The sequence below is a fragment of the Etheostoma spectabile genome, chromosome 13 (assembly GCF_008692095.1).
Source record: "Etheostoma spectabile isolate EspeVRDwgs_2016 chromosome 13, UIUC_Espe_1.0, whole genome shotgun sequence".
In the NCBI taxonomy this organism is placed as follows: Eukaryota; Metazoa; Chordata; class Actinopteri; order Perciformes; family Percidae; genus Etheostoma; species Etheostoma spectabile.
In genome coordinates, this window is record NC_045745.1 from 6,663,246 (window position 1) to 6,690,329 (window position 27,084).

The following is a 27,084-nucleotide window of genomic DNA, read 5'->3' on the forward strand; positions in this document are numbered from 1 at the left end:
GAGCGTTGGCGAGAACAAAGTCTCTCTGGGACACACTGACGGACTCTGGAACAACACATTGGTTTAAAGCTTCGAAAAAATGCTTTTACTTGTTTTTAAGAACCAGTATGACTTAAGGCAATTAAAGATGAAGAAAATAGAACAGAATTTTCATTCTTAGTGTTCCATCTACATTTAAAATGCCTAAAACAGGTTTGTTCCCTTTTTCAGTTGGTGTTCTTTCAGTAATGAAATAAAACATTGCAAAAATATATTTTTCAACTGCCAATCATACAATTACAGTTTGAGAAAATGTACAAAAGGCCTCAAGAAAACCAAGTCCTAAAGGTGCAGTGAATAAGCTTCTCTACTGGAATCTTTTCGGAATAGTTTTTTGTTGGCCCTAAAAATGAGTGTTTATGTATATTTGCACACACACAGTATAAATGCATATTTTGGGCCTTTAAAAACATTTCGTTATCATGGTTATAATGTTAGGAAACTGACACAGACTAACATATGCTTTGAAAATAGAACATTTGCAGATACATTTTTAGGTTATAGATGTGAAAAAAGCAACAAGTTCAAACAGAAGAAAAGGTTTTAAATGTTTTAATGGATGATGCAGCACTGATATGCAACAGGTTCAGAACACTGAAAGTCAAAGTAGTTTTTAAAACAATGGCTCTGATCAGCTACAGCATCCCTTAATAAGGCTTGCGAGCAAAGTTTGTGCTCTGTTAAATAGAAGTCACAGGCATACCAGCTGCAGTGCGCTATAGTCAAACCTCCCCAAAGGACACAGGTTTCCAAATCATATTTCTGATGCTTGTTAAGAAAAAGAAAAGTGCATGTTAAGTAAAAAAGTAGAAAAAAATTGTGTATTTATACTTTCTATTCACAGTGTACATATTTACATGTAAGCTTCTCGGACTATCATTAAAACTCTTTTAAGTTTGTTATGATCCCCTCTCCTCCCAACTCTGGGGCACTAGCGGAGTATAAAAAATGACATTGGCTTATTGTTCTGTACAAGTTTGGCAGTGTCGTTGTCTTGTTAGCAGGGAGCTGAGGCACACCGTGCGCTGGGGGACTGTGGGCAGTCGTTGTGCTCCGTCAATTTGAGAATTACGACTTTCCTCTGGAGCTGCTTAGCCTCCGGGGGTGCTGGCTGTTCAGCTACTGTTTGCACTGAGCTCTCAGTATCAAAGTCTTGGCAGTCGTGCGGCAGCAGCATAGTGATGATGTTTGAGTATCCGCCCTGCACTGCCAGGTGTAACGGGCTGAGCCCCTGCTCGTCTAACAGTGCGCCAACATCTGGACAGTGAAGGAGCAGCTCTTTCAGGACGTCACAGTGTCCGTTCTCTGCTGCCAGGTGGCAGGGGGTGCGTAGGACCTGGTTAGACCTGCACGGGTCTGCTCCCTCTTCTATTAACATCTTGACTGTGGCCAGGTGGCCTCGCTGGGAGGCTAGGTGGAGAGGAGTGAGTCCCTGGGCGTTCTGTGCGTGAATATCTGCCTTGTGTTTGATCAAGAGGCGGGAGGTGCTGGTGTGACCCGTCTCTGCCGCCACGTGAAGGGGTGCGTTAAACCCAGCAGACGTCATGTGAACGTCCGCTCCCAGTTCAATCAGCATCCGTGCAACTCGGTACTGCCCCCTCTGGGAAGCCAGATGCAGCGGCGTGCGGCCGTCTGTTGTCTGCCCGTCCACGTTGGCGCCAGCCTGCTTGACCAGCAGCTTGACGATACCCAGGTGCCCTTGCCAGGCAGCCAAGTGGAGCGCCGTCCAGTTGTCCTTACCCTTGATTTGAACATCAGCGCCTCGGCTCAGCAGGACCCGGATCACGTTCTCCTGGCCATGCTGGCATGCCACATGAGCTGGTGTGCGTCCCTGGCCATCGTTCTCGTTGATGGCCGCTCCCCGGTCCAGCAGCAGGCGTGTCATGGCCTCGTCCCCGTTCTGGGCGGCCCAGTGCAAAGCTGTGTACTGGTCCTCATCCTTGGCATTGACGTTGGTGCTGCGCCGACAAAGCAGAAGTTCTGCCAGGGGCTTCAGGTGCTTCTCTGTGGCCAGGTGCAGCGGTGTGGAGCCACGGGCATTTGCAAGGTTGGGATTGGCATTGTTCAGGAGGAGGAACTTGACAGCCTCTTCATTGGCCAAGGTGATGGCGTGGTGGAGCAGACTGCCTCCTCCGTCGAGGAGAAGGTCAACATCCTGAGGCTGGAGGATCTTCATCAGCTTGGCAGTGTCTTTGGTCCTGATGGCCTCACACAGCTTCCTCCTTTGGACCTCAGCAGAATCTGGGAGGGGAGAGGGGAGAGTGCAAGTTTCAGGCAAAATTTCAGGTAATCATGATCATATAGTATTTTTAGGTTTAAATGAATAATTGCTCCAGATGTAGGCCTTAAATCATTTCTCACCACACGTGTTTTCTTTCTCAAAAGACAGCGTGATAGAGTCTTGGGAGGAGAAGGCTGAATCAGCGGAGGAGATGCCAGACAGCCTCTTGCAAGTGTTCTCTTTACTGTGGCTGCTATCCTCCTTCACTCGATCAAAGCTCCTCGAGATCCCAGAATCTACCTGGCTCAGCAGCTCCGACAGGCTGCAATCTTTTTCAGGCAACATGGCTGACTTTGGACGCACCAGCTTGTTGTCTTTAACCTGTAGAGCACAAAGCCAGATAAGCATATTTGGACAAGCAATTACATTTAAACCCAGGCATGTAAGTAGTTGCTGCTCTAACGAAAACCAATTCCAGTACAATGGCTATTGACTGTTGACATTGTGATAATCTGCTGAGCTGTGCCGCTTGATCCAGTCAAAATCACCTGAATGCATAAGGAAGTTCAAGACAGCTAATCTTCTGTCCCTACAGACAGATATCATTCAGTAACAGCAGTCAGCTCTCATGAGCAAGATTTGCTTTTCAAGTCACGTACACAACTGTGAAATTACACAGAAATATCAAAGCAGCATACAGGCTAAACAATCCTGTCAGTCAACATTCCTTGTTTGGAAATTGTTGTCTATGATAAAACATTTACGCAACATATGACTTAAAAAGTCATAATCCTGTCTGAAGCAATCTGGAGATAAGCCTCTGAGTGCCTGGATGTGTAGTTACACATTATGGGGAAATGCAAACAGATTAAAAGCCATAAAGAAGAATGAAAGTCACGTAAAGCAACAAAATATAACACGGATGTTGTTTATTTCCCTTTGAAATGAAGGTTCACATGATCCACTACAGTATGTTCAATAATCTACCAAAGTAGTTGACAAAAGCTATTAGGGCTGCACAATATCGTTTTTTTTATCATCATAGCAAAGAATCCCAAAAACACTGGGATTCGTGTTCGTGAAAGAAAATATCAGTTAAAAGCTACATATTAAAATGTAACTCATTCTTTTTTTAGTGGTTCCTTTTATATTCAATTCAATGTTCATATTGTTCAATAACAGAATGTTGGTAATGATTTCCTATAATTTGTTTTAAATACAACAAGCATATTGTTGTACTTTAGCAGAATACTGAAAGCAGCAGAAAGGCTGAACTACTCAGTTCAGCGTTTCATCAGTTTTATTTAACGTAATTAATATTGTTAACGCGATGGTAACTGTGTATCTCCTCATATCGTGCAGCCCTACACAATATGTCTTCCAGCCGACATCATTGAAAGACAGGGCTCCTTCACCCATACGCAGTTGCTATGGTGATGTCATGTCTTACCTGGCCGCTGGTGAGTGTGTTAGGGGCCGCGGGCTCTGGCTCTGACGTCGATAAGGTCGGCGTCTTGGGCTCCTCTTGAGGTTTAGAGCACAGCTCCTCAGCTTCAGATGTGATTTCTGTAAGGACGACAGCCCTAGGTCAGGTTTCAGCTCTGGTGTCTCAAGCTGCTTAGGAAGAACACCTGCACCCTGAAGTATTACACTCACTATTTAAGATGTTGTATCGCCTTTACAGTCATAAGTCTCCTTTTTTACGTCCTAAGATGCTTCGTTGAGCTTATGTTTATGTTTTTATGTTGCTTGTAGAATGTTTTTTCTGTTATGTGTTTGTGTTGTGAAACAACAGATTTTAGCACTATGATCAAGATGCTAGAATATCTAAGAAATACCAATGAAAACTCTTAAAACTGACCACTACAAAATCTCAAAACCAATGAATAAAAAAGTAACATATAGGTCTACACTAATACATACATTGTACAATTATTTTTACATCTTGTTCATCAGTGGGATTGTCGCTGGATCAGAGCTGTTGTCATTTTTTAAATTGTTTTAGAGAAGGTACAATATACAGTGCAACATTACAATGTCAATTATAACAAGACATCTTTCTAAAATCTGTTTTCATATTGTTTGGTTTTACACCATGGAAATAAAAACCCATTCTGTAAAAATATCTAAAAGCAAAAATCCTATCAGACATTGGACCCTGGGATGAAATCTTATCAAATGGGAGTCCGTGGTCTAATTAGTGTCCGTTTAGGGGCCCTTCATGTGAAGAAGTTTGGGAACATTATGGAATACAAAAGGGAGGGAAAGCTTAAAGAGGTCAACTTGGGTTATCCTCACACTGTTTAGTTAGAGGGACAGGGGCACTTGTTTTTCATGTGGAAGGTTGACATGTTGTAATAGAGAGGCAAAATTTACCCTGGAAGCTGGGTCTGGCATCAGGGTTTGTGGTCCAGCAGCGCTGCATGAGGCTCAGGAACCCTGTACAGGCTGAAGGTCGACAGCGTGGCACAGCGCCCAGGTCTGGACGCACCCCCTTCACCACCTTCACCATGATCTGAAGGATATTATTCTCACCTATGGGAAAAGACAATCAGACACTTCAGTTTCATAACTAAATAAATAATTATACATCAATAAAACACGTTTTGGTTTCAACTGTTGTGGGGCACATATGCCTGATCTGAAGCCTGATTTTCTGATGAAAACACATGGTTTGAAGACAAATGCAAAAGAACTTTAGTGCAAACAAGCTGCAATGTATGACAACATGATCTAAAGTGCAGTAAGAGCCAGGGCTATATAGATTATGTACAGCTTTATCACCATGTTCCCATGTGCTCAGATAAGAGTGTGTGGGCTGTTGTTTCCCATGGGTGCAAAAGGTAAAAGCTCTGCGCCGGCCTGTTTCTATCTGACTGTGGGATCAGCCAAGCCAATGATTCAGAACAAACAGGCAGAAGCCGTAATCACAGCTACTTCGCCTCCTATTGTAACCGTAATACCCTTTGCAGGTGGAAGAGGAAGAAGGGAAGGGTTGGTAACCAGGTCATTTCTCACATTTTAATTATGTCTGGATCAACACAGGCGGTGCCAGTGCCAACCTGGAAACCCTCATCTACACTGCTCTTCAATAGGAGCCAAATTCCTTGAAGTGACTTGCTACCTGATACGCCTGGGAGAAATTAAAATCTACGTGCCGCTCCGGAATTCACAGAGTAAACACCCACACACACACACACACACACACACACACACACACACACACACACACACACACACACACACACACACACACACACACACACACACACACACACACACACACACACACACACACACACACACACACACACACACACACACACACACACACACACACACACACACACACACACACACACACACACACACACACACACACACACACACACACACACACACACACACACACACCACACACACACACACACAACACACAAACACACCACACAACCACACACACACACACACACACACACACACACACACACACACACACACACACACAGCTAACAATGCAAGTAAAAACGGTTTAGTGTGGCAGGGCACATTTTACATTGTCCAACCATTAACTAAGGAATTTCCCCGCTGTGGGATGAATAAAGTATTATCTTATCTTATCTTATTAAAAGTCATCAAATTATCATATTATTATAGCTCACACCTATCATATTTATTTATATATTATGATATTATCATATCATAATTTTGATTTAACATCAGTATTTACATTTTTAGCATTCCTAACTTTTTGGGATTTTCTTAGCAGGAATGGCTTTCAAGAAATCTAGTTTCCCATCAGCCTTAGGGGGAATCGTCATTGCTTTCATGCATTTATGGTACTACAAGTCTCACCTTGGTAGGGTTTCTTCTGTGTGAGAATCCCCCAGATGACGATGGAGAAACTGGAATAGAGGCAAAATGGAATTGAGAGATGTCCGTAAAAAGACAATATCAAACACCCTGCTAACAAGAAACTGGCACGTTTTCGTTTATATCGTCCCCTACCACGCTCATAGTATTAAAACCATTGCTGTCAGATTGTCAAAATAATTCAATGGGAGTGTGGTTATAGCTATATTTACCCCTTTAAACTGACACTTTGTTGACACCTTTACTCTTTCTATCATTAAACGTGCTATAACTCTTTTTCTACCATCTCCTTGATGTGATTCATGCAGTGCGTCAGACCTTTGTATACAGTCTATGAGTCAGACCTTGAAGGGACAAGGCAGGCAGACAGACGGCAAACAGCTACAGTACATTGACACATACAAGTTGCTGCTGAAAAATCCAACCTGTATACGTCATGCTTGGTGTCCGACACTCGGTCTTTCTCAATGATGCTCTCGGGTGGCAGGTAGGCAATAGTGCCGCAGAAGCCGTCTCTACTGATGTCATCGGCCCGTGACAGGCCGTTCCACCGGGCCAGGCCAAAATCAGATATCTGAAACATGGAGAGATCTGATAAGACCCTCAAGCAGAGCAGCCCAGCTGCCGTTCTCATGAAGCACCGTACACATTGATGACTAAACTTTGCCTGCTGAGTGCTAAGCTCCTTTTATGTGCACTCAGTGGTATGATGAGGGCCACACGGCCATGTCCCAGCCTGTAGGAGAGGAGAGGCCCTTTACGTTTGTGTTGAACGATACACACCCACGCTCCTTCAATGGACACACGTTCACAGAGGGAGCTTTAACAGCAGCTGAATCAATCCTGTCGGGACAGGCCCGGGTGAGGTGTTTACATCCATGTATTACACTTCAGAAAATGACAGTTCTCATCCATTGCTCTCAGTACAGTTGAGCTTTTCAGAGGTTGGACAGAGGCTGAAAGACAACTGTCTGCCCAGAGCGTGAAAAGCAAAAAGCATAGGATGAAAGGGAAAAGCAAATCACCTTGTGGCTAGGATTTCTTCTAAAACCGTAAAAACTGTGACTGGCTTTGAAGCAAAGCAGCTGTGATTGGACTTCTTACAGCAAGAAAAACATGAAATCATTACACTTCAGGAGCTCTGTTAACTTATGGTTTCAATGAAGTAACTGATGAGGATTGATTCTTTTACATGTTGTTACTGCAATGGAAACCTCAGATTGCAGCTGTTCTTATGAGTTTTTTTAACAATCAAAAAGGCATTTCTTTACATTTTTACATCTCACTTTACATTGTCATGACAACAAAAAGATTTTGATCACATTAAAAAAATACGTGCACAGTACAAGCTGAAACTTGTACTTGCATTTTTCACTCAATGCAAGCAAAAAAAAAAAAAAGCCCCTTGTTTGAGAGACTCTGGAAGCCATTTAACCAGTTTATAAAAGAAGGAGACGTAGGGGAGCTTCTACGGGGGGGGGGGGGGGGGGGGGGGGAACGACGGACAGAAGGGCTAAGGACTGAGGCATGTGATATGAATTATATGACATACTGTCATATAATTAGCTTTTTATTTTTCAGGCTCTTAGAGTGTAACAGATGCTGAGAGAGAAATTTTGTTGTTAAACAAAAGTTGTTGTGTGCTACCTGTGGGTGCATAAAACTCCATGAAAAAAAAAAATTGTACAATAACTAAATAAATAAATAAAAGGCCCCCTAAGAGGCACTACAGATGCCACGTTGTACTAAACTCTCTACCTTGACATGGTAGTGAGCATCCAGCAGGATGTTGGCCGGCTTCAGGTCCAGGTGGAGCAGCGGTGGCTTCATGCAGTGCAGGAAGTTCATTCCCACCGCGGTCTCGTGGATGATGCGGAAGCGGAGCTCCCAGGGCAGCAGCTCAGTTGCCAGCAGGGTCTCCAGGGAGCCCGTCTCCATGTACTCCATGACCAGGCCTTGGGGGTCCCCACAGATCCCATACACAGGCAGGATGTAGCGGAACTTGGCTGCCTCCATCTTTTTGGCCTCCTCCAGCAGCTCTGAACGCTCCCTGTGATAAAAAGAAAAAGAAAGGATGCATCACCTTATATTTGATTGTCTTCAGTGAGCCAGGCTCTTCTGCTGGGGAGACTGAACAATTTAGAAAGCTCAGACTAACTGCAGCTCAAATGAAATCAAACACTGTTTTCAAGGTGTTTAGGTTAGCTTGTTTTGACGTATCCGTCCACATCCATTGGCAAATCCACCTTCTCATAAAACATTAACCTAAGGATGCTGAGGTCATGCTGTGCTCACTGAGCTGTGATATTTGGCATCACTTTAGTCCTAACCCAAATTCCAGCATGTCATTCTCACGGAGCTCCCAGCTATGCAAAATATTTACCAGCATTAGAGGCTGTGAAAGTGTGACCTCTGCAGACCTCTATTCATTTACCACTGTTCTAACCGAGTATGTGGCTGGTGCTCTTAACTGTCCAGAGGTTCTTTAAAGGCCTTAAGGACATTCCAGCCCAGGAGAGGAGAGCCCTGTAGACTTAAACAGAGATCTTGTTCTCTGTTGCTCAACCTTTGCCCAGCTCTCTTTATCAGTGCTCTGGCCCTGCTTACATACCTCAAACACAAGTGTGCAGGTCATTCATGACCTCAGCGTTCATATCTCCAGCAAAGGTTTCTTTAAAAATACAAACATTTAATGAGCACAGATGAGAGAAAGATTAATCACTAATGGTTTTATTTGCAGGAATGTGCTTCACAGGCAGAACTAGGGGAGCTGGACAGGGAAAGAAGAGCCTCCCACGACCCCTAAGAGTCTACTATGTGCAAAGTGTATCAGGTTACTAAAAGAGTCATGTTCTATAGGAGGGAGCCTGGCTATAATCTTCCTTTATAGTCAGTACAAGTGAAGGGGGCACAAGCCCCCAAATCCGCCAGGCAGGGGTAATCAAACATGACATGCGAGAATGGGAAAGCACTTGTCTGCTATAAATCCTTCATGTAATCCAAAGTGCTCATCAGCAGCTCCCTTAAAATCATACGTTGTCCCTGCTTTAACAGAGAGGCCCGGTAAGACCGGTTCTGCAGCTTCTCCCATTGTCTGTGCCACACAGCGGCAGCCTGCTACAGGCAGACAAAGGTGGCTTTGAGTCCCTGTTGCTGGGTGTTATGCGTGGGTCAATGAAGGCAACAGTCAAATGACTGTTGATGCACTCTGCAGATGTTTGGAGATGATAAGATCTCTGGTTCGGGTTCAGTGGGTGTTTAAGTTCACTACATGATCTGAGAGGATTCAAACACGGAAGGTTTTTTGTGAGGTAATATTTATGAAATGTGTACAGCCCGCATTTGTGTGTGTACACACACAGCCCAGAAGAATTTGATACCAGTCTCTTACACAAACTGTTCCAAAAAATATGTGAAACATCAATGATTCTTGTGTAAGAGATCCATACAGAGCTAAATTAATGTCCAAAAGGGTTGTGCAAAGCATCTATGTTGATAATTAGGGAAATAAGTGGTGAACCTTTAATGTTTTTGTTTGATTTCAATTGTAATTGTGATTTATTTATTTGAACAGGGACAGTGCACAAAAAACATTAATAGATGTCTAGTGCCAGGTTGTAGCTAACTGCTAATTTCCGCCCGTGGTCCCTGGGCAGGTAGATGGCACAATAATTCAACAGCTATGGCCCTAAGCAATGTGGACTTACTTTTGTCCCAGGGGATGAATCAACATGTCAGTGGTCCCTGCAACACAACTTACCAGTGTGAAACCATTACAATAACTTAACAATATGTAAAGGTGGCCTCTTGTTTGTTGCATGTGTGCCCAGACTAGCAGTGAGTGAGTGAGTCACACTTTTCCAGGTGCTCACCTTTCAAGGACTTTGAGGCACTGGGGGACTTTTCACCAGCAGTCATAATCTAAGCCTCTATCTGTCCACTATATCCATAAACAGGTCATCAAGGGATAAACCTAACAGACAAGAGCTGGGTAAAGACAGGTTTATACATCCGGTAGGACCAAATACAGAAGTAAAGAAATATCTAAAGTAGGTCAGAGCTTCTACAGGAGCATTGCTTTATACTAAACTTCCTATGACTTTACATGTAGGTTATCAGTTTGAAGATAATCCATGCAAGTGGCTCAACAGCTGTAACTTACTTGTCATCCATATGAAGGCAGGGAGGGCACTTGATAGCCAGACATGTTTTCCACTGTACGTGCCGGACTTTGTATACTTGTCCAAATCCACCTGAGCCTATTTTCTCCCAGCTGCCAAACTCAGAGGAATCAAAGGTCCTTAACAGCCCCATATTCCCATGTGGAGAATCCGGGACATTCATATCCGTGTTGAGGAACCCACCAGCAGGGTAAACTCCTTTTTCAGTCGTCTCCAAGGCACAATCTGGGCAAGTGAACAGACACACTGAACTGCCTGCCTGTGCGAGCTCTTCCTTGTTTTTCTGCTTGTCAAGCTCAGTGGGGCCCCTCCTTCTCTTCAGGTGAAAAGAGGGGTTGGGCCTGCTGCTGTGACACCACTTCCTGGTTTTGAAACACAGGGAAGAAATGGAAAGATTTAACAAGACATGCCACAAGGCAATGCACTGGAACAATGTCCAGTTGTTTTCCAGAGATCTTACAGTCCCAAGCTTTCTGCCATGAAAAGAAGAGAATAAAGTTAGTTTGTAGAACATAGTGTAATTAAAGCCCCCTGAGGTAAGAACAGGGCCTGTATCTTAATAGCTGGGTTATGCTATATATAACACTGTTATGTTATTGCCCAGCTGCCGTTGGGAATGTGTGGACTCTTCTTCTCAGCAGAGGGGATTCACAGCTGTGAATTGTCATTACGTCAAATTTTTCTGGCAACATTACATTTCATTATTTGTTTTAGTTCAGGGTCAGAAAGAGGAGAGTGGCCACAGAGCTGCGACCTCTGGTGGAAGACTGCAACATATTCATTTTTTTAAATTACAAAACGTGTAGTTTAGGTAAAACCAGCCATATCTCAGGTTACTCTGTTTTATAAGCTGACATAAATACACACAATCCATAGACCCATGAATGGGACATCAGATGTCAAAAGTAGGCCCTGATACCTGTCAGAAAATGTTACTCATACCTTTTAAAGATCATTACGTAGGCCTCTTAGAGATTGTTAGACTATAACCCTTAGCCTTAGGGACTGTAAAAAAGAAAACGGGGTGGGAGGCGGGGTTGAATCTTATATTTCATTAACAAAAAGACCAGTTTAAATTATATTCTTGGACCCTACGCCCCAACTACTATGCAAACATAACAAAATGGGGAATATTACGGCCAATTTTTAAAGCCAACAAATTAGTAAAACGAGCACAGGCAGCAACTTTGCAGCTTCTCATGGACCAAAGAGATTCCCAATTTCAGCTTAGCCTGACTTGAGATCAGAGGTCTGACTATCCATCAAATCTATTCAATTACACGAGTCGAAGGGCTGGGATGAGAAAACGTTTTTTAAATCCTCTTTAGCTCCCCTTTAACAATTCAGACTACCTTTCCTCTGACCCCACCTCACCCCTAATGATTTGCATACAGTCCCTTAAGGATCTCTTTTTAATTTCTAGGTTATGTCAAATTCCACTGTTTGTTTCTAGGCCTGGGTTCTAATTTTATCCAGCTGGACCTGTCAACATATTCTGACTGAAAGTGGAGAACAGTCTCTACGTACAAATTGGAGCTTTTGGGTCCCCTGATGCTCTGAGGCATAACCTCCTCTTACCCTTTGTCTATTCTGGACATAAAAGACAATAAAATATGATTGAATGCATCTCTTCAAACATAATTATTTAATATGTAGTGTTGTTTGCTTTCTGATGATCAGGAACCAAAAGCCTGCCTCTCTATTTACCTCACACGACACATGATCTCATAACATCAGCCTACTCCACCCTGCTGCCCAGATTTAGCAGAAAACTGGAAGGACCAGGTAGAAACCCTGAGTGGAAATATGTCATCAGACAATAAGCATATCTTATTGGTCCGTGAGGAACTAGGCTTCATTTCAGGCTGCTGGCTCTTGTCACTGCAGCACAGATCAGTGTTTGTCCCCCTGAGGCTGCTGGCTGACACGTGACCCCCACCCCCCCTCGTGTAAAGTGTAAATGTGTCTTCTGGGGCGGCATCACATTTCTTAATCATTAGCATGAAAGAGGAGCTTTTGTTGGTGTGTTACTTAAATCAGCTGATCGAAGACATTCAAATAAATCAGGACCATCCACTTTTCCTCTTTGTTTTGAGTTTTACTCGTCTGACAGCAACAGTGAACACTAGGTGAAGGTTTGTGGCTAAATATTAATCAAACTAACTGATACATCAGTCAAATCAACTAACCACAATCATTCTCTAATACAGTAAGTCTCAGCTTGTAGCAGCATGCAGCTCAGGTATGTGCTGGCTTATTATTCCAACTCCACCCCCTTTCCAGTGAATTGTGTTCTTCCCATCATTCACTCTGTTACCTCAGGGCTTGTTGTAAGCACGTGGCCAAACAAATTATTATAATAATGTCGCTGCTGATGTTCAGTAAATGTAGAGCGTGATGGTTGTTTATGAATGTACAACTGATACTGTAAGGGGATGAAAGGCTTTTGTCCTAAATTTTGATCATCTCATTTCGAAGGCCTGGTTTAATTTTCACTGTTTGAGAGCATTGGTTGTTCTGAGTAGGAAAATAAATATTAAGTAATTCATTTAAAGTCATTTTAAATATCTAAAATTATTAACACTTACATTTTATCCACTGTGTGCTGCTCTAGCAGATGTTGCTAGACTTTACCGACATCTACTGGACGTTTCATATAAAAGCAGTTAGCTCGAGCTTAAAGGTCCCATGACATGGTGCTCTTTGGATGCTTTAATATAGACCTTAGTGGTCCCTAATACTGTATCTGAAGTCTCTTTATATAGACCTTAGTGGTCCCCTAATACTGTATCTGAAGTATCTTTATATAGACCTTAGTGGTCCCTAATACTGTATCTGAAGTCTCTTTATATAGACCTTAGTGGTCCCCTAATACTGTATCTGAAGTGTCTTATAAGACCTTAGTGGTCCCTAATACTGTATCTGAAGTCTTTTATATAGACCTTAGTGGTCCCCTAATACTGTATCTGAAGTCTCTTTATATAGACCTTAGTGGTCCCTAATAATGTATCTAAAGTCTCTTTATATAGACCTTAGTGGTCCCTAATACTGTATCTGAAGTCTTTTATATAGACCTATGTGGTCCCCTAATACTGTATCTGAAGTCTTTTTATATAGACCTTAGTGGTCCCTAATACTGTATCTGAAGTCTCTTTATATAGACCTTAGTGGTCCCCTAATACTGTATCTGAAGTCTTTTTATATAGACCTTAGTGGTCCCTAATACTGTATCTGAAGTTTTTATATAGACCTAGTGGTCCCCTAATACTGTATCTGAAGTCTCTTTATAAGACTTAGTGGTCCCTAATACGTATCTGAAGTCTCTTTTGTATAGACCTTAGTGGTCCCCTAATACTATATCTGAAGTCTCTTATATAGACCTTAGTGGTCCCTAATACTGTATCTGAACTCTTTTATAGAACCTTAGTGGTCCTAATGTATGAAGTCTCTTTTATATAGACCTTAGTGGTCCCTATACTGTATCTGAAGTCTCTTATATAGCCTTAGTGGTCCCCTAATACTGTATCTGAAGTCTCTTGTAGACCTTAGTGGTCCCTAATACTGTATCTGAAGTCTCTTTTATAGACCTTAGGTCCCCTAATACTGTATCTGAAGTCTCTTTTATTATAGACCTTAGTTGTCCCCTAATACTGTATCTGAAGTTCTCTTGTATAGACTTAGTGGTCCCCATACTGTATCTGAAGTCTCTTTTGTATAGACCTTAGTGGTCCCCTAACTGTATCGAAGTCTCTTTATATAGACCTAGTGGTCCCCTAATACTGTATCTGAAGTCTCTTTATATAGACCTAGTGGTCCCCTATACTGTATCTGAAGTCTCTTTATATAGACCTTAGTGGTCCCCTATACTTTATCTGAAGTATTTTTTATATAGACCTAGTGGTCCCTAATACTGTATCTGAAGTCTCTTTATATAGACCTTAGTGGTCCCCAATAGTATCTGAAGCTCTTTTTATAGCCCTAGGGTCCCCTAATACTGATCGAAGTCTCTTTATATAGACCTTAGTGGTCCCTAATACGTATCTGAAGTTCTTTATATAGACCTTAGTGGTCCCCTATACTGTATCTGAAGTCTCTTTATAGACCTAGTGGTCCCCATACTGTATCTGAAGTCTTTTTTATAGACCTAGTGGTCCCCTAATACTGTATCTGAAGTCTTTTATATAGACCTTAGTGGTCCCCTAATACTGTATCTGAAGTCTCTTTTATACAGACCTTAGTTGTCCCCTAATACTGTATCTGAAGTTCTTTATATAGACCTTAGTGGTCCCTAATACTGTATCTGAAGTTCTTTTATATAGACCTTAGTGGTCCCCTAATACTTGCTTGAGTCTCTTTTATAATAGACCTTAGTGGTCCCCTAATACTGTATCTGAAGTCTTTTTAAGACCTTAGTGGTCCCCTAATCTGTATCTGAAGTACTTTTATATAGACCTTAGTGGCCCCTAATACTGTATCTGAAGTCTCTTTTATATAGAACTTAGTGGTCCCTAATACGGTATCTGAAGTTTCTTTTAAGACCTTAGTGGTCCCTATACTGGATCTGAAAGCTACTTGTAGACCTAGTGGTCCCCTAATACTGTATCTGAAGTCTCTTTTATGTAGACCTTAGTGGTCCCTACCTTACTGGTTCCTTGACCAACAAACCCTTTGAAAGGGGAAGTAACCTTTTTCCTTATGACCTCATAAGGGGCCAGATTCCAGCTTGGCCCATCTGAGCTTTCATTTTCTCAAAGGCAGAGCAGGATACCCAGGGCTCGGTTTACACCTGTCACCATTTCTAGCCACTGGGGGCCATTGGCAGGCTGGTGGAACTCATATTAATGTTAAAAAACATCATAAAGTGACATTTTCATGCCATGGGACCTTTAAGAGTTCCCAAACAGTATATTCAGAATATTCATGAAAATAAAGATAAACCTAACTGGACATAGCAGGGAAATGTTAGTAATGTTGCAAAATGTTTTTTTGTGCTGGCTAACAGAATTTCCCTTCGGGGATCAATAAAGTATTTCTGATTCTGAACATGTCTCCCTACTGTCAAACATTGCCAGCTGTGTTTGAACATTAGACAATAGTGTACATATGCAAAGCATGAAGGCCACAGCTGAACTGTACACAAGGTTTATGATTTGGTGGCATATTCTGGCCCAGATTATCCATCATATTGCGGCTGGTAGTTTTTTTTGGACTGGTTTAATTGTAAAAATACCAAAAAATGATCTTTAGTATTTAAATAAAATACTCGCATTCCCCAAAGTCTTACCTCAACACCATTAATGTTAATTAATTAACTTGTACCCTGTGCCTTTAATTCCTATTTAAATATTTGTCTCCTGTACTTTCCTCCACATGCCCTTACCTTTACCCCCCAACGTTTACCCAACCTAAACTCTCTACTGTCGCTAAAGGAGGAAGGATAACTGACGTAAAAACATCTCCCATGTTCTCCAGTCAGGGCCCTTGATCAAGGCCCTGGCTCAGACCTGGACTTGGTCCCGGGCGCTGGGATTGGCTGCCCACTGCTCCATTGAGGGAGGGGTCACATGCAGAGAATGAATTTTGCTAATTGTACATGTAAGTGCATGTGACAGTAAAGTACCTGTACCTTTACCTTGCTCACATTTAAATTAGCAGAATAAAAGCTGTTGAGGTTCAGGTGTTAAAGTTTCTTATGTTCATATAAAACAAGACAAGAAATCAATATCAAAACAGTTGATAGGTAATATGATAAATGTACGTAAATGGCCAGCTCTGTACATGTTCTGTAAGGGAATCCAGCTTAAGTCATTTATTAACTTAGGAACAGAATATGACACCCTTAATACATATTTCTCTAAATAATTACAACTTCAGTTTTGTGTATTCCCTTACTGAGAAGGAGGACTATAATAATAATAATAATAGAATATAAAACCAAAGTATTTGATGGTTTTCTGAGTCACCTTGTTTTTAATTTGGGAAAAAAATACTTTGACTTTAGAAGATGAGATACATATTCATGTCAAAGCAAGACAATTCATTTCTGATTTGCAAACAAAGTTAAAGAAGCAAATTCATTTATGTTGCTCCAGTAACGATGCATAAGTTCTTGAAAGATAATTCCCATTTTGACTCAGATGTAAAAGCAAAAAAATAACATTGGTATGGGAATGCTATCCATGTTTCCACAGATCAAATATTTTACTAGAGAACAGAAAATGTAGAATATTAGTTACGAGTCCTTATTTTGCAAAGAACTGTATTATGTAAATGTACACTTTTGATAATTTTCTTTCATATATAGAAAACGGGATGCTGATTTGGTTCTAAGAAACAGAACTTTTTCTCTTTTGTATTTTTACTCTTCAACCTATTCAAATGTTTTCTTCCATGGTGTTGCTCACTAATATAATCTAGTTTTCCTACTTTAAAAGAAAAGGAACGTGCCGGCGTACTGCTCATTGGACCCACCCACACACCCACACACCCACACACCCACACACCCACACACACACACACACACACACACACACACACACACACACACACACACACACACACACACACACACACACACACACACACACACACACACACACACACACACACACACACACACACACACACACACACACACACACACCTGTTTGCAGAGAAGTCATCAGCTGACTGGAGGACCAGCAGGCTGGCTGGTCTGAGATCTGAGGAGATCCAGGTCAGATGCTAAGCGAAGCAGGTTTGCTGGCTGCTGTTATCCCTGTTGACCACCCAGACTAAATTGATATGCAGACAAATAAAAGAACAACCATTTCAAAGAGGTATTTTGTTTAAAAATAACAGTACAAAAAATTCCAGTATTTTTTCCCAACAGTTCAATAATTACAGTTTACAGCATTCAAAAAATAACATTTAAGGAATATTTCAACCATTACCTCCCGTCTCATAACCTGGCAGAAGTGTTTCCACTTAAACTGTCCCCTACACCAAATGTGTCCTCTTTTTCAGGTTGGAACATTTTCACCAACTTCTTTGAGCAGCAGATTTATCTTGAAAGCATGCATGCTTTTAAAAGATTGGTAAGTAAGGCATTTGAATATTCAACATGTAGCTTTGGTTTGAAATTTAAATCTTCCAGAGGAGTGTCAGTAATTTTGGCTAAATGTGCCATCTCTCTCTGTTTTTTTTAAATTATGATGTTAATTATAAACAAACACTGTGTTTTGACAGTATAAAAAAGAAAAAAATCTTTACAATTTCATTCACTTCCATGGGGCTGGAGAGGCATCAGGGTGACAGACGGTTCCAGATGAAGTTAAATCTACTCTACTATATTACAATGTGAGTGTGAGGTGACCAGCACCTCTGGTCTCTGCTCTAGTAGCTGAACATCTGCTGTGCAGAGCTGCTATGTTGCTGTTGCTGCTGCGGGGGGGGCGGCTGTCTCTGGATGGGCTGGCCCGGCTCCGGGCCCTGACTTTGGGCCTCCTGACTCTCCCTCTGAGCCCCTTCCACCACGGGGGTGACCTGGCTGCCTTCAGCTGCCGGTACAGGCCTCCAGGACAGAGTCGGGGCCTCCAGCTGGTGGCCCATGGGGTTGACCAGAGTCGTGACGTTGATGAAGTGGGCGACCGACTGGGGTGCCGCGCCCCTGCCGGGACCCACCGTCTCCGGGACGAGTTCAGTCGGCCGGTTGTGGAGCATGGCCGAGCCACTCACGGTGTCGAAGGTTACGGTGAGGATGGAGTTGTCCAGGGTGAGGGGCCGGTCGCTGGCAGTCAGCTGGCCCATGGCCACGGGCTGCAGGCTGGTGAACTGCGCGGGGGCGTGGCTGGTGATGGGCGTGACCGTGATGTTGGTCAACCCCACCGAGCTGCTGGGGGAGGAGGCTGACGGTGTGCCGGGGTCGGTCAGGACCACCACCTGGAACAGCAGCACGTCAGATCATATATTATACACACACATACATATATAAAATACACACACACACATATACATATATATATATATATAGTATATATATATAAAAATACATCTTGTTATAACATCACATTATGACTTAATGTGGGATGTAACACCTAATTTAATATTAAATAAGTCTTATATATATATATATATATATATATATATATATATATATATACTATACATAATATATTATTATATACACACTTACTACACTACCGGTCAAAAGTATGGGGCCACTTACAAATTTCCATTCCACTCCATTATAGACAGAATACCAGCTGATCTGAGTGGGGGGGCTGATCTTTAATGCAGTATCTACATTACCCATTATCACCAACCATTCATTCAATCATCCTAAGGCACATTATGTTTACTAATCTGATATCATTTTAAAAAACTAACTGAGAAAACACTGGGGAACCCTTTTGCAATTATGTCAGCACATAATGTAATCTGATTACTAACCTGGTTAAAAAAACAATGCAACTGATCTCAGCTGGGATTCTGTCTATAATGGAGGGCAATGGAAATTTCGAAGTGACCCCAAACTTTTGACTGGTAGTGTGTGTGTGTGTGTGTATATATATATATAAAACTTGAATTATAACATTGCTCCTTTCAAAAATAATGTAATAGTGTAATTCATTATGATTATTTTGTTAATTCTATGATTTATTTCCCCCTTTCTTTCTCAGCAGTTTTACTGTATTTGTTAATATACTGCACAGGTGCTACACAATGTGTTGTCATCATCATTTACTGTTTAATATGGAAATATAATATGTATATAGAGTCATATCTGGCTGGTTAATGTGATGTTATGACATCATCTGTCAATTTACCAGAGTTGTTTCATTTGAAACTGACTTAGGTTTATAGGTTTATTTAATGATTACCCTTTAGAGGGACATTTTATTTCGACTTTGTTGAGAAAGTAAATCAATTATCACATCTTTTGGCTCTTTACCACAATGAACAAAACAACTCCCAGTAATACAGAGTCAGAAGGGTGTTAGCAGCATCCTTTTACAACAAATGGTATCCATCCATCCATCCATCCATCCATCCATCCATCCATCATCACTGCTTCTCTGCATCTTTATGTATATTGCTGGCCATTAGCAGGATGTGACTAGCTGCCGTCTCTCTTCAGTGAATTTCTTGTGGTCTTTGGAAAAGAAAAGATAAAAGCAATTGGACATGTTACTATGATAATAAAACAATAGTAAAAATCTTGAGATGTACCTGTTGGATACTCTGCACAGCGGAGCTGGTCTCATGCTCGTCGCCGACGATGACAGCGCTGAATTCTGTCATGGGCTCGTGCCTCTGCTCGGGGAAGTCCACGTATTCGTCCGACTCAGAAAGCTCCGGCTCAGCTGGGATTCTCTGCTTCTTCTTGGGGTGCCGGGGCGGCCGGCTGGGCCTCTCCTGAGCCATGTCGTCTTTATCCAGGATCAGAGTGGGCTGGGGGGGATTTTTGATATATTATCTCTAGAAGTGTCTTATTCCACTTTTGTTTTTTGTTAAAGAAGGAAAAGAAAATTGCAATACTCAATACTTCTAGAATCGCAATAAATGAAAATGTATGCATAAAGGCTTCAGGCTGGCCACACATTATTGTTGGCACACGCACACACGCACACACGCACACACACACACACACAATGAAGTTGCATATTAAACTGTGCCTACAATAATGTGTGGCCAGCCTGAAGCCTTTATACATACAATTATTATTGTTGACATGATTTTATAAATCAGGGTGCCCAGTGAATCCTTAGGATGAACTGTATTCGTGGGGGGATACCTTAGTGATTACCATACCTATAGGCCAGTAAGCCTATCAGTGGGTTTTTATCTTTTCACAGGTAGGCTGACATTTTTTATTTTTTTTAATTGACAATAATTTGGAGGCCAAATCCCGCTGTTGAAGATCTCCGATATAGACAGGGACAGAAGAGGTTGTATTCATTTTGTCAAACATGTAACACAGGATGCATGGATCACCTGGTGCAAAGGGAGTCGTAGTAATGCTATTCCAGATTCTTAGCTCGTACTGTGTAGAAACAGGAACTTCCACTCTGACAGTTCTATATTAAGAGTGCAATAAAACATACTGATGCCCACTATGAGGAAGTTCATTCATTGATTAGATATGCAAATCATGCAAAAACTGCTTTCCACGTCAGACACAATCTAGCTTCATGATTATCAAGATGACCAGGTCTCTAGTTGCATTCCCTTTCTGACCATAGCTACTCCAAATAATGTGCATCCTTGTTTAATGATGTCATAATATGGGCTGTACGGTATGTCTTTTTCTCACGTTCAAGGCTTGTATTGTGGTTTACAACTGAAGCTTTTATTTTCTGTTGTCATATTTTATGACATCCTTACCTTAAAGAAAACCTCCAAAAAATCCTCAGTGTGGTTATCTAAAAGGAATTCATGGTGCTGTTAGACCGCTGCTTGAACGCCCCCTTAGTACAGGTGTGCTCCCCCAGTTGTGTGCGGCAAGCAGGAGAGCAAGCAGCTTTTAGACCGCAGTAGAACTGGTTTTTAAAGGCTTAATGCCAAGAAATATGCATTGAAGCAGAACATTCTGTCAGATAAAAACATGTTGTAAATTTCGGATATGATAAATCTCTTTGTTCAATTGGATTTTTGGACTTTACAAAATCTGGAGTTATTTGAAATGTTGGGATGATCCAAGTCTTGGCCCAAGACCACTGGAATCTTTTTCTAAAATGGGTATAATACTTAATAATATTAATAATAATGATAATAATAATAATAAAATTTGTGTTGCCTAATCTTTATCTGCAACTGTACAGAAATACCAGGTTTAAACAGAATGAATAGAAATGCAAAACAAACGCTACAGCATTCAAATATTGATTTAGATTTGGAATGTCAAGGGCATGAATTGAGCTTTGAAGTTCATTGGGTTAAGCCGTTGCCACAGCAACCTCACCTGCACAATGCTGATAGACGAATCATTAATTGTCGAGGCTTCCTGAAGTTCCTCAAACTCATCCATTCTGACAGACACCACCTGGAGAGAACAATGACATGTAGGATCTGGCCTGCGTGGGAAAACACACGCATCATCTCCCGACATGACCGCCTGCTCTGGGCTCACCTCGGGGTGTTTGCGTCGCAGATGTCGGTTCATGGACGCGCGGGTGGACACTTTGGTCCCACAGAGGTGACACGCCTGGGCCTCCACCTTCTCGTGAGTGAGGTGGACGTGCTTCTGCAGCATGTACTCTGTCAGGTACTTCTTATCACATGTCGCACATGTCCATGTCTTACCCACTGCAGGGAAGGGGGTGGGGGGGCTGGGTCAGTTGTAAACCATTTGCAGACTACTTGCTGGAGCTTATTACGTATGCAGTTTTAACTTTAAAATTTAACTTTAGCTTTGCTACGGAGCCCAAAAAGTGACAAAAGATAGTTGAAAATATGACCAATCCATCAATAAAGGTACATAATTAAACAAAAATATAAAGCCTACTACCTTTTCCATATAGTTTCCTTTTGGGAAAAAAAAATGTTTTTCTTTGAAATACAGTAGATTGACAGCACTCGCATGTTTGTGTGGTAAATATAAAGCTACATGTAGGCTTAGCCTAGCATCCAGGCCTGGAAATGGATAGCAGAGCCTAAGTTTCTACACACTTTTTACTACGTTTTGACGATTTCTGGGCTTCATACTTCACACTGATACCATCTTTCCCTCGGTTCCCAACCAATCCATCTTCCACCCGTCAACTTTTAGTGTTTTTTTTCTTTTAATGTTGTCTAACCACAAATAACAGCCTCCAATGTTTAGCTTGTAAATGTCTTGCAATTGTAATTTTTTTTTATTATTATCATGTCCTGACATGAGACACTTGCCTGTGTGGATGAGTTTGTGTGTTTCCAGAGTCGTCCTCTCACTGAACGTCTTTCCACACAGCTCACACATGAAGTCCTTTATACCTGTGGGCAAAACCAACAAAATCAACAGTGACTTGATGTGCTTTCTGTGAAGATTGCACTGTCGACATCACGTGAAAATGCACATGCAGTGATCACATATCTATGTCTGTTCAAGGTCTGGATCTTCTTACACCTTTTGTGAATCAGTACCACACATTTGGACTGACCTGTATGTCTCTTGTAGTGCTTCAGCATGTTGACCTTCTGGGCAAACTTGCGGTTACACTCCTTGCACTCGTACTCTTTGATGCCCTTGTGAAGCTTCATGTGGTGCCTCAGAGCGTGCTTGGTCTTCATGCCTGCACAGGAAGAGATCTAGTCAACATGGGGATGATTCAAACGTCAGATGTTGTGTATTGATCGTGCCGTTTACATAGTGAGAAAAATGTAATGAGACATGTAATGATGCTGCAGCAGCCTGAGCAGCAGCCTGAGCAGAAGCAGCAGCAGCCTGAGCAGCTGCAGCAGCCTGAGCAGCTGCAGCAGCCTGAGCAGCAGCAGACAGAAGCCGACAGCAGCCTGCAGCAGCGAGCCAGCAGCAGCCTGAGCAGCAGCAGCAGCAGCCTGAGCAAGCAGCAGCAGCCTGAGCAGCTGCAGCAGCCTGAGCAGAGCAGCAGCAGCCTGAGCAGCTGAGCAGCAGCAGCAGCAGCCTGAGCAGCAGCAGCAGCAGCAGCAGCGCAGCTGAGCAGCAGCAGCAGCCAGCTGCAGCAGCAGCAGCAGCAGCAGCCTGAGCAGCAGCAGCAGCCTGAGCAGCAGCAGCAGCAGCCTGAGCAGCAGCAGCAGCAGCCTGAGCAGCTGCAGCAGCCTGAGCAGCAGCCTGAGCAGCAGCAGCAGCAGCAGCCTGAGCAGCAGCCTGAGCAGCAGCAGCATCAGCCTGAGCAGACAGCGAGGAGCTGACCTTTCCCACACTCTGCACACAGGAAGTCCCGGATGTCATCGTGGACCCTCAGGTGCTCCTTCAGCATGTCCTTTCTTGCAAAAGATTTGCCACACTTATCACAGCCGTGGCTCTTCACCCCTGGATGACACAACATCATAATCATTTAGAAGGATGTTTTTTCTCCCTTTTATTTTAGTTTGGACTTTTCATTTTAGTTTTCAGAGTGTGTCTGCTAGCCAAAAGGTTTTTTGAGATAACGCTGGTTTTGATTTGATACTATAAATAAAATTTAGTTGAAAATTGAATTGAAGTACCGGTACGTAACTACATTTACATACAAAATACATGATGTTGAATGTTACATCTTTGCACTCCTTCAGTGTCTGATGTGGCACAGCGCCGTCTCATGTCACATGTCCATTTCTGTGGATCAGTGTCAGAGAGTTAACGGAAGTAGTAATATATTTTTATTTAGTCTCTCTTGAAGGGTTTAGTCTTTTGATTTTTTTAGTGTTCGTTAAAGATATTTTTCACTGCTCATGTAGTTTACTATAAAAACCCTAAACCACACACACACACACACACACAACACACACACACCACCACACACACACAACACACACACACACACACCACACACACACACACCACACACACCCACACACACACACACACACACACACACACACACACCCACACACACACACACACACACACACACACACACTTAACTTGACTCAGGCTGGTGCTCACCAGTGTGGATGATCTTGTGCCTTTCCAGGTACCAATACTATTGAAGATCCGGCCACAAATTTCACATGGATGGATTACCTTTTAGGACAGATGAGCATTAGACAGAGACATGAACTTTCTCAATAGAGATTACACTTCATGAGCTAAATCTACACCACTCAAGTTTCATTTTAAGCGGCATTTAGAGACAAAACAACCCTAGCCCACACAAGAGTTTTAGCTCCAGTAGCAGAACAAAATCTCCATCATATTCACACGGCTGCACAGAACACCCACACACACACACACACACACACACACACACACACACACACACACACACACACACACACACACCCACCACACACCACACACACACACACCACACCACCCACACACACACACACACACACACACACACACACACACACACACACACACACACGGGAAGCACATTTTCTGATGTTACTCTGCGGTAGAAAATCATGGATGTATAAGAAATAGCGGTGTTACAATACATTTCTATTTAAGGGGCTTGGAATTGCCAGAGTAGTGTGAACACAAGGTGTAAACATAGAAAAAGAAATACATTTTTAAACCAAAATGCAGAAGTGTAGATGTAGCCTCAGTGTACACATGATCAGCAACCCCTTCCTTATATTTAGTTGCAGATGCATTCAAATGCATACTCCAACACATCTGCTTCTCTTTATCTGCATCTCAGGAAGGAAAAAAAGGCGTTTACAGAAACTGTTTTCATCAGCACACTTCTAAATAGCATCTGTAGTATTTTGTCATATAACCAGTATACAACAGACCTCAGCTGAGAGTCTCCATCCTATCCATTAACTCAGCCTTGATTGGACAAGGCTAAGCAAACATAAAGACCACAACCAAAAATGAGCAGTAGAATACGTTTTTTTGCTTACTTCTGCACTGCAGGGTCAGGCAGCTGCTCTCTGTGGATCACCAGGTGAGCATTGTACGTGGCCTTCAGAGCGAAGCGTCGGTTACAGATCCCGCAGCCGTAGCCCCTCTCCTTGTGCTGTTCCAGGATGTGCCTCAGGTACTCTTTGCCCTTCGCAAATGACAGCTAGACACACAGAAATAGGGAGCTCAGGAATTTTGTGAGTATCAGTAAAAAACCAAGATGTGTGCTGCTAATTAGTCTCACATTGCCAGACCTCCACAGCCCTGTGGAGTAAGGAAAAAAAAACCCCGCTCCGGGTTGTTTGCATTTCATAAAGCTAGTAACAATTTTCTTGGGTGGTGCCAAGCTGCAGACGCAGCGGCAGTGGCTCTGCTGAACAGTCTCTGGAAGTTTTTTTTAGTTTTGGTAGAACATTTGCACCCCGCAAAATAAAAATGCCACATACATATTCTTTGTAAATCTTTTCAATCATTCCCCAAAAGAATTAAGCAGGCCTGCCTTGTTGCACCATCCACATTTTCTTCAAAACTCGCCATTTTCAGCCTGTAACGTTGCTCAGACGTTCCGGTTAATGATGCTGTTGTCCCGTTGATGTGACCGGAGTTCAAAGTTAACTCAAAGAGAGCGGAAAGGGAGGGACAACTATCCAACTACTGGTGAATAAAGCACCATCGATACAGACTAGGCGCCTATCCGCTCTCAGAGGAACTTGAGTATGTTTAGGAACTGTTCAATGAACACTCTGCTCAAGATGACTGGGAGAAGAGACAAAACATTTTTATTACCTAAAATATGCTTCAACTTGCTGAATTATTTGGATATCATTACAAGTGAGTGAGATAAAAGGAGTTAAAGTGTGTGGGAGTCTGCAGGTCATCTTCAGGACAAAGCTTACTTGGCATTTCTTGCAGTTGTACTTGTGGTGCTCGGGATCGTTTTCCTCCTCGTCGTCGTCCGTTTCATCGCTGTCGTCTGCTGAAATGCCAATCTTGTTGATAAAGGCCTCCCTCTCCTGCTCGTCCATTAAGGCTATGTCCTGGAACAAACACAACCCTCAAAAATGATTCAGCTCGACAACAGCTGAGATCCAGACACGGTGTCCAAACCAAATTTACTGAAACATGTATGATCTAAGGTGCTACTCGAGAGCCACAGTGACATCTACTACTTCATTAAACATGGAGCATTTTAGTTTAATCCATGGCAACGCTGCCAGCATGGCTAAAAAACAAGACCCCTGCCCCCCGTTGAAGGAATACATCACTACACTTCCTCTACAGCCTGGATCCACGTGTAGGAGCCAAAATATATTCAATTATTATTTCAAGACTTCCCATATTTTGGTTATAGTTCTGATCCACTGATTTTGATTGACAGCTAGACCACACCATGGTTATTGTGGGTGTGGTATGTTTAATAAAGGGAAGTTTGAAACGTGACATGTTTGGGAGTCCTAGCTTTAGTTGGGACCAAACACAGTTTTTTTAACCATCTAATCATCCTGTTTCATCTTATTTGATAGAAACCAGTATTCATTTATTTTCCTTGTTTCACACACACATGCTAGATTAACGTTTTGGTAGAACCATAAAGATGTATTTCTATGAGTAGGACATCCTGTGTCTATAAGGAGTCTATAAGTGGCTATAATTTCAAAACAGAACTACACCACTGTTACATTGCACTTTCATTGGCTGCCTGAACGCTGTGAACGTCAAGTGTCAGAGTAGCTGTACCTGGACCCCGAGTGGACCAGAGGAGGTCTTTAGTTCAGCGCATATGCAGGCCCAGGGTTATATCTTGGTTATGCATAAGAGGATCTTGCAGAAGTACTAGGTCTTAGCAATATTTTAGAGGAAAAACATGTTTGAAATGCAATAATGGAGGACCAGATACCAGAGATTTAGTCTATGCTGCACAAATAGTACTAAACATTTTAACCCTTGTGTTGTCTTCCCGTTGACCTGCAACTTTGTGTTTTTCTGGGTTAAATTTCAACATTTTGTTATTCTTCTTCTACACTTTTCTCAATGTTTTAGTCAATTTTATTACTATTTTTCTGTCACTTTTTCAAATTATGTTTTAGTCAATTTTTGTAACAATTTCTTTGTTGCTTTTTCCAGTATTTTTGATGTTTTTTTGTCACTTTTTCCGATTTTTTTGGTCACTTTTTCAGTGTTTCAAAAAATGATGTTTTTTTTGTTTTGTTCCTGATTTGTGTAGTTTTTTTTTCAACATTTGTCACGTTTTTCAACGTTCTTTTCTGATATAGAAA

The 27,084-nt window shown here is 42.2% G+C and overlaps 2 protein-coding genes across 2 annotated transcripts in view; both read right to left on the reverse strand.

Annotated features, from left to right (window-relative positions):
• Nucleotides 1-575: 575 nt before the first annotated feature.
• On the reverse strand, nt 576-11,894 carry ripk4 (receptor-interacting serine-threonine kinase 4). Its single transcript, XM_032533788.1, has 9 exons — nt 11,842-11,894; nt 10,296-10,676; nt 7,892-8,183; nt 6,559-6,707; nt 6,116-6,165; nt 4,637-4,795; nt 3,711-3,826; nt 2,401-2,641; nt 576-2,280 (listed from the first exon to the last, which is right to left on the reverse strand). Exons 1-9 carry the CDS (start codon nt 11,877-11,879, stop codon nt 1,037-1,039), a joined length of 2,670 nt encoding a protein of 889 aa, XP_032389679.1. The 5' UTR covers nt 11,880-11,894; the 3' UTR covers nt 576-1,036.
• A 5,487-nt stretch (nt 11,895-17,381) lies between these two features.
• LOC116700516 (PR domain zinc finger protein 15-like) overlaps nt 17,382-27,084 on the reverse strand; it is a 20,593-nt gene continuing 10,890 nt past the window's right edge. The window contains 12 exon segments of the mRNA XM_032533798.1: nt 17,382-18,234; nt 19,525-19,746; nt 21,257-21,337; nt 21,425-21,600; nt 22,183-22,266; nt 22,434-22,565; nt 23,165-23,284; nt 23,900-23,929; nt 23,932-23,977; nt 24,348; nt 24,808-24,971; nt 25,705-25,845. Coding sequence (XP_032389689.1) covers nt 17,689-18,234; nt 19,525-19,746; nt 21,257-21,337; nt 21,425-21,600; nt 22,183-22,266; nt 22,434-22,565; nt 23,165-23,284; nt 23,900-23,929; nt 23,932-23,977; nt 24,348; nt 24,808-24,971; nt 25,705-25,845 — 1,743 coding nt within the window. The 3' untranslated portion in view covers nt 17,382-17,688.

Coding starts and splice junctions, on each gene's coding strand:
- ripk4 (XM_032533788.1), bottom strand. CDS start 11,879: ATGCCTCAGAGCATCAGGGGACCCAAAAGCTCCAATTT. Junction 10,677..11,841: donor GGACCCAAAAGCTCCAATTT/GTACGTAGAGAC, acceptor TTTCAAAACCAG/GAAGTGGTGTCACAGCAGCA. Junction 8,184..10,295: donor TGCCTTCATATGGATGACAA/GTAAGTTACAGC, acceptor TTTTTATCACAG/GGAGCGTTCAGAGCTGCTGG.